This window comes from Actinia tenebrosa, unplaced genomic scaffold, assembly GCF_029948245.1.
Source record: "Actinia tenebrosa isolate PJP-AT-01 unplaced genomic scaffold, QUT_ActTen_1.0 PGA_scaffold9__36_contigs__length_13948895, whole genome shotgun sequence".
NCBI classification, from domain to species: domain Eukaryota; kingdom Metazoa; phylum Cnidaria; class Anthozoa; order Actiniaria; family Actiniidae; genus Actinia; species Actinia tenebrosa.
Genome location: NW_028292586.1, coordinates 8742597 through 8750708, shown reverse-complemented (window position 1 = coordinate 8750708; position 8112 = coordinate 8742597). Strand labels below are relative to the sequence as shown.

The window sequence follows — 8112 nt, the reverse complement described above, 5'->3', positions numbered from 1 at the left end:
TTCAAAAAGTCATGAATAATTGATGAGCATTCAGAGTCCTTATTCGTGCCATGCTCTTGTGCTCTTTTGGTCATTTATACATTTTCAAAATCTTTATATAAAGATATTCATGTTGAACTATTATCAGGAGTAAAGATCCATGCACGTGATGGAACTGAAGGACCTGATTGGTCTAAATGCTCATTAATTATTCATGATGTTTTGAAATTATTATAACAATTGTATTATAATAATCCACCAGATTATAATACGAAATATTTCAAAATTAGTACTTTTATCATTTTCTAATCATCCATCATGACATTTTTGTTTTTACTGGTGGCCAGTGGTTTTATTAACTGTATATTGCCAGTAATTATAGTACTTTACGTAAGTTGACTGACATCATTTTCTCTCCCACGTACAAGTTGAAGCGCTGCCTTACGTATGTCTTCGATTCGCCAACAATAGATAATTGGATTGAGTAGCCCATTGCACAGTACAAGCGTATTGGCCACTTTAAACATAATACGCACCTCAAGAGACATATATCCCACTACCAAAAAGGAGAAAAAAGCAAGCCCCATTGTCACATAGGAAAATAAAAATGATCCGATCACATAGAACAAAGTGTTGACAGATTTCTTGTATCTGGGCATGTTTATAGACTGTTGTAGTGATTGCTGCTGGGCATGTATCTGTTGGGAATGCTTGCGGATCACTTGAGAGATTTTCCAAATAAAAAATAAGTTTAGAAAAACTGAAACTGAAAAAATCGCAACCCCCAAGTATATTATGGCTTTGATGAAAAACAACATTTTGGAAATGCTTAAAAGAATACCAAAGATCCACATGAAGATTAGAACGAGGACATATCTTTGAACTGTTATAAGTTCTGGGTATCTCAGGTTGAAGTGTACAGCCATGGAGCGGTCAGCAGCGACCACCGTCAAAGTGAAGAAAGAAATAGAAGTTAGCATCCAAGCACTGAACTGGAACCAGGCCCGTAGCTAGGGGGGTGTAGGGGGTGCGTTCGCACCCCCCACGCGAGCTAAAGGTCCGCTTTTTAAGCAAGTAAGATTTTGGCTGGTATGATATTTTCACGTAAAACTAAGTAAAAAAATTAATTTTACTTTAATAGTTTATCTATACCTATGCGTCCTATGGGACTTTTAAAAAATAAAGTATATGGTTGGTCCACTTTTTGTAAATTAGCACCCCCCAACAAAAGTCCTAGCTACGGGCCTGGGAACATTATCCCAACGACACAAAAAACTGGTTTATCCACCATATACTCAGCAACTATCGATACACATAAGCAGGGCTGCGAGAAAACACTTGCGCAAAGATCAGACAAGGCAAGACCGAGGATAAGTGTGTTTGAAGGTGTTCGTAGAGACGGCGTCTTCAGGATAGTGTAGATTACCACTGCGTTACTCACCGTCGCGAAGATAGCCACGACGATGTTGAAGACAAAAATAACTAATAAAAATATGCCATAGTTTGGTGGGTTTTCAAGAAAATAAGGTTCAAATTCTGTACATATTGATGTTTTGTTCTCCACTGAGATGTCAATCATGCCTGGTTGAGCTTCGCTAGATATTCTATCGAACTATGAGCTTTGATTTTCTCATAAACTCTACACGGCCTGTGGAACGTGTACTGCGCCCACCGTTTCTTTAAATCAGCACCTAGAAGGAAAATGACATTTAATAACATATAACATAAATATGTATGTGGGCGAAATATCGAATTGAAGTCATCCTTCAAAGTAGAGCTTAATACCCGGTTCACACCAACTAACCTTGTTTAGTCATCACTTTCTCTGTCTCACGACTTTCCTTGTTTGGCTGCCATTTTTAAACAGGATTAAAACTACCTTTTTGAGGTACTTTAGTTTATACAAGGTTTAAACTTTTTTTAGTCAGCTGCTAAGCGAGTTTGATTAAAGGTTTGGTGTGAACCGCGGGACATTAATAATATAAGAACAAGCGCATTACACAGAATTTTTCATTAAATAACGTATTTATTTTTTTATTTATTCAGTAATAACTGGGTATATCATATCCATCAAGTTGACTTAATAACATGGGCAAAACATAAGAAACACCTGTAAGACCTCTACTGATATTTACCAGCCCTTCGTATGACAAATTGTTTTTCTTTTCCTTTTCACCCTTCGTCGCCAAATATTTAAAATATTGAAAATTAATTTGTTTCAGCATTAAAACTAAAAATAGCCAGTGTGTATAAAAGCATGTCTCTGTGTATCCTCGTGAACCCATCAGTAAAAATTCTCTCGCGCACTCCTTGCCACTTGTCCTATATAATTTTCCTTTTTTTTTCTTTTTTTTTTCTTTTGATAGTCATTTGTTTGTTACGTAGTATATTGGCAATTCTTCAGATGATGACTTTTTCAGTATATGCAAACATTAGCTCATTCATAGTAAAATCTAAAATGTTATTTAACAAAGACTTCTGAATAGATGACGTCTACCTTTTGACGCATATGAAACTTAATATAAATTTCTCAGATTAAAAACTCCGAGTAGCAGGTGATATTGTAAGAGCAGCATTTTTGGTAGAGGGATCAGATTTCTTTTTTTCTTTTTCTTTTGAATATGACATTCTATTTTTCTTATGGACGTCTTATAGTCTTCCATGTTTTCATACTGAAAAAAAAAATACTATATAAATCTCTCAAACCGACTCTTTATATATATCTCTCAAACCCCTCAAACCGACCCTAACTAATTCGAACTGGTCAGAAGTGTGCTCCAGGGTCTTATATGGATTGTATAGTGGCTGCCAGAAGCTTCTTTTCATTGCTGTCAGTAAAAATCCTTGAGCTCCGCCTTTGCTGTTCTTGCGGTGGTGAATAGCGATAACAAATTTATCGGGTTTATACTTAGGTTTTGTTCCCTTAGATTTACTTTTCTTTGTGCATACAGAACAGCTACCTTGAACAAACTATGTATTATGTCAATGTCTGCCAAGCCTCACCAATTGTGTTGGGGATGTATTCTTTTACAAAGCTTAGTTTCTCGTTTGAAAAAAAATAGAACAAGTTTGCTGGGGATGGGGGAGATTCAAACTAGGCATAAAATTACGAGCTGCTCTTTTTCAACAGGCCACTGCTTCTTATTTTTATCCATCTTGCAAACGTTTGGTTAAAATAGTGACACTAAGGGAAAAACTTGCACTTGTTAAGCGAGCAGGTGGATGCTTGCCACGGAAGGTAATTCCGTGAAATGAACCCAAACTGACAGTATAAATATATATATTTTAAATAAAAGTCATAATGATTATACCAAAAAAATGTTTTGTTATATATTATTACAAATAGGGGTCAACGTACTTAACGTGTTCTTATTTTTGAAGTAGCTTTTCCATGGATTCTCGTTTTAATAGTCTTCCATCCTTTCACCTAAATTTTCAAAATTTCATTTTTCTTGCTTACTTTCTAAAATTCAAACTTCTAGTTCCTAACAAAATAGTACTAAACGTTACTGAATGAACAGAAACCCTGTACTTATTTATGAGATAAATATACGAATGCCCCTATCCCTTTTTTTTTTAGAGTAAAGGGTGTAATAAATGTTTCACGGTTTTGTGTGTGAAGCATCAAGTCATGCTTTACTCACGATGGGCTTCATGTATTTTTTTAGGATGGATGTGGCATTACCGTCATTAATATTTCTTATTATATATACAAATCTAGTCCATAATGAAATACATGCAAGGATAGTAGATTTTATCATATGCCCCGTATCTGCCCGTGCGCGCGCTCTTAAAAAACCTTCGGGAATATGGCGTAAGCAGGGCCGTACAAATCCGTACGGCCCTGCTCGAAATCGCGACCATATTTATTTTATTAATTTTCTTTTCGTGAGGGTCATATGTTAAAATGCTTATTGACTGAGTTAGGTCGGGCCGTACGAGAAAATATTTGGCTCTCGGTCATTTGTACGGCATCATCTCGAGCCAAATATTTTCCCGTAAGGCCCTCCCACTCAGTCAAAAAGTACATATTATCATAATTTTCCATGTTCGTTTCATAATTTCTGGTGTTCATCTTGACACGACTGGAATTCTCCTTTTTCTTTTACTTAAAAATATATATCTGTGATCTCCTAACGAAACTTCCCCGGCCAAACCATAGCATCGCTTGTCACGTATGAGAAAAGAATAGGCTTCAGTACAAGGTAAATAACGTGTGCTGAATTATATTACATCCCTGAGAATCACTATAGGAAGCGCCACACATTGAAACCTTTGTGTATGACAAGCAAAGTATCTCGGAAGTAGGCTATTGACTTCAGGAAATATTTTTATGTACGCCCGGGAACGCTTTCTGTTGCAACATACCAGTATTTTGCAAACTTCAGAATCGGTGCGGCAGGTGCGGTTTCTATATTTGCTAGCCAAAATGAATTACTAGGTAAAAAAACCTTTTGGTCATTGCTCTAGACAAACAATATTTTTATTTGAATATGAAAATAGTAGGTCTTCCTGTTGGCTTAAAGTGACGAAGAAACTGCATTGCTAGAATCAATATTGCTTTTCCTTTTTTCAAAATTTGTCTCCGTATCAATAATATGTCAACATAGATATTCCTGTTTAACATTCTAGTTACATACTCAATCTTACAGAATTTCAACTTTTGTAATGCAGTAACAAAGATTACACTTCATGGAACTGAAGTGCTCAAAGTCCAGCGAGTGAGTTTTATGATACGAAACAACGAGCGAACTGTATAAAGTACTCAATTCATGGTGTTTTCTGTTTATTTTATTCATACCGATATTTGCAAATTGGTTTGAATTAACAGTATTTCAGTTTAACTAAAAAATCATGCAATGGTTATTTTAATTCAGTAATTAACAACGCTGTTTTACAAGCATACATAAAAAAAATCTGAATAACTTTTTGACTTTCAATGCATCAACGAAATTATAACTTTTCAACTTCCGGTATCTGTCGGAATAATCATAGTCATAAATATGTCAATAGTCATAATACAAATAAAAAATAATAATATTCACTAGAGTGCAAACAATATAACCATGAAACTTTAGTAACACTAAATAGCACAATTTCATGCAAATTCTATTGTTTAATTAGCACTATTTTGTACTATTTAGTGAAATAGTGTTTCACGGATTTATTGTTTGCACTATTCTTAACATTATGTATAATTTATGGTTTCCATAAAGTAAGCTCATCACTAGTAGATGAGCTTGGCGTTAGGTGCTAGTTCGGTGGGATGAGAGTGGCTTGGCACATATTAATCGCGGTAACCATGGCAGCCCTGTCACAGCCCCGTTTTGAATTTTTTTCGTGGGACGTATTTTGTCCCTCTTTTTTTTTTCTCCTTCAAAAGTTGTTGCGGATACGTTTATGTTTAATCGCGAATATCTTGAAAACCACCACGGGGCACCTTTTTTTTTCAGATACAAATCATCATTAAATTTGAGTTTAAGAAATCGGAATGCCAAAACATTTTCATGGATATTAATTTTTACCGTATGCAGCACATTAGGGGAATATAATAACTATATTTCTCAATTTCTTAATCATGCACATATGCCTTTTGTTCATCATATGTATTTGCATTTTTTATAGTATCTCACGTTTACATACTTATAAACATTAGACACATCTAATCATTATGCAGGTCATATACAAGTAAATGTTTTGCAAAAAAGTACGAATAGCGACACGTATTTCTTCAACTCTTATACAGAATATGATTGGATTTAATACTCCATTAAACATTAAAATAGTTTCTGTTATTATAAACATCTCTTGCTTTGCCTCCCAGTCTTGGGAAATATTATATGCAACTAGCATCCCGACAAACGGAGCATAACACACCATAAACGCACCTATCACATAGTACATGGTGTTGACGGATTTCTTGTATCTAGGCATGTCTATAGACTGTTGTAATGATTGCTGTTGGGCTTGGATCTGTTGGGAATGCTTGCGGATGACTTGAGATATCTTAAAGAAGGAAATGACGTTCAATGCACACATTGAAACTGGAAAAATAACGTCAAAAAACAACAAAAGTTTGGTTTTATTTAGCATTCGGCCCAAACAGAACAAAATACTTCCAGCCCAAATTACCGCCAGTGCTTGACCATATCGTTTAGTGGTGATAAGCTCGTTGTATCGCAAGTGAAGGCGAACAGCCAAAAATCGATCGATCAACTGTGATTAAAGTGTAAGTGCTTAAAGAAACATAACCAAACAAAGAAAAGCTTGCTACGAAAGCTGTATCTGCAGACCGAAATAAGAGCGAATCTTGTCTCAAGTTGGCAATGCGTACTATGCAAAACGCTGGCTGCGAGAAAATGGCCACACCAAAGTCAGCGATTGCCAGACCAAGGATAAGAACATTAGCGGGTGTTTCTCGAAGAGACGATGTCCTGAAAAAGGTTAGGATGATCAAGCAGTTTAGAAACGTCGCTATAGTAGAAACCAGGCCGTTGATAACAATGGAGGAAATCAAAATGTTAATGTAATGTTTGTCAAGGGAACTTCGAGAAGAATTGGAATTGTTTACTGCCAATGGTAACGACGAACTCGTCGTCAAGTTGTTTTCCAGGAAATCATTTGAAACCATCTTTTAGTCAAAGGATTGATTTTGTATCTGGATAGCTTCTTTAGGATACCGAACTGTAGTTATTGCCGATTCTGCAACGATTTTCGACGCAAGTCTTCTAATCGGGTTAAAATAAAAACATCATGTAAGGAGATCTTGAAAGCTACTGGTTCTACTTTGCTTTGCAGAAAAAGCCCCTAACGTGTTAACCACAGGCAAAGCAATAAGTTGATTCCAAAAAATTGATTGGCCGATCTCCAAACGGAAACTGATTCATTAAGTGTACATTAACTTCAAACGGGTGTTACACTCCAACCTGTAGTTTTATTAATTTAAGTTTGAAATGTTAATTTTTTTAAAAAAATGGGCAAAGCAAAACTTATGGATAATAGATTCGGCAACTCTTGACAAACATCATTCCATTAAGATTTTAATCTCCTGTAAATATGCGAAATTACTATTTTTTCAAAAATAAAAGTGAAAATAGATAATCCAATACTTTTTTTAAAATTATATATTGTAAAACTTAGAGTTTTATTTTGATTTCAGCTGATCTTATAATAGGTACACAAGCCCAAAATTTTGAGCTCCAACAGTTTTGGGAATAAGTTGTCATACCTCATTAAATTGAAGCCATGCTCACGCAGTGCAGCGAGCCTTACCATAAGTACTAGTTCACATAAGCCATACAGGATGCCAAGCAAAAAAGATTGAGATTATCACATGTTAAGAGAATGATATGAGTTTCCATATTAATATCGCGAACGACCCTACACATTGAGGGTCGATAAAAATTATGACAAAATGTACGTACTAGTTTCGAGTTTGCCGTGAAGTGATATCGTAGCACTTCACTGATATGATTTTTGCACGGCTTTATACGGATGTTGACCCTAGATGTGTAATAAATAAAAATGGCATATGACATTTGGCATATCTTTTCATTGCCGAGATATTTCATATGAAAATTAAAAAACGATGACATCACAAGAAAAAAAAAAGCTAAATCATTTCTTTTGGGAAAGTTAAATAATACGAGTATTGAGAATATATTAAGCCAAAAATTAAAATTTTACCCTGCACGTATGACCAGCGATTCTGATTCGCCTCGTCAAGCATTAAGACTCTCTCGGGAAAACAAATTAAAACTAACAGTATTCCCTCGCGACCAGACATTAAGCAATTATTGGATGAGGTTGAGCATGATATCGTAAATTATCGAGACCGAGTCTGTGTTATCTGCCGAAGCCGAAGGCTGAGGCAGATAACACAGCCGAGGTTTTGATAATTTACGATATCATGCGATAACCGAATTCAATAATTGCTTTATTATACATTTTGTATACTGGAAAAACATTAACATAAACATTAAATTATAGAGACATGAAATATGAACGCCATGATGTCGCGTGAAAAACGCAAAATTTTTATTTGAAAATATTTCAATAATTCTTCACAAAATATATGAAAATAAGTTAATAAAGATTTGTTAAATAATTGTTTTTGTACATAATACTGAAGAT

At 35.1% G+C, this 8112-nt stretch overlaps 1 protein-coding gene across 1 annotated transcript; it reads right to left on the bottom strand.

Annotated features, from left to right (window-relative positions):
* Positions 1–365: 365 nt before the first annotated feature.
* LOC148904715 (adrenocorticotropic hormone receptor-like) lies at positions 366–1558 on the bottom strand. Its single transcript, XM_089024486.1, has 2 exons — positions 1268–1558; positions 366–971 (listed from the first exon to the last, which is right to left on the bottom strand). The coding sequence occupies exons 1-2, from the start codon at positions 1556–1558 to the stop codon at positions 366–368; spliced, it is 897 nt and encodes a 298-aa protein (XP_088880612.1).
* Positions 1559–8112: the final 6554 nt, after the last annotated feature.

Bases quoted from the DNA above. Each gene is read 5' to 3' on its own strand.
- LOC148904715 (XM_089024486.1), bottom strand. From the start codon at position 1,558: ATGATTGACATCTCAGTGGAGAACAAAACATCAATATGTACAGAATTT. The intron at 972-1,267 runs GTGGATAAACCA...GCCTGGTTCCAG, and splicing joins CGATAGTTGCTGAGTATATG to TTCAGTGCTTGGATGCTAAC.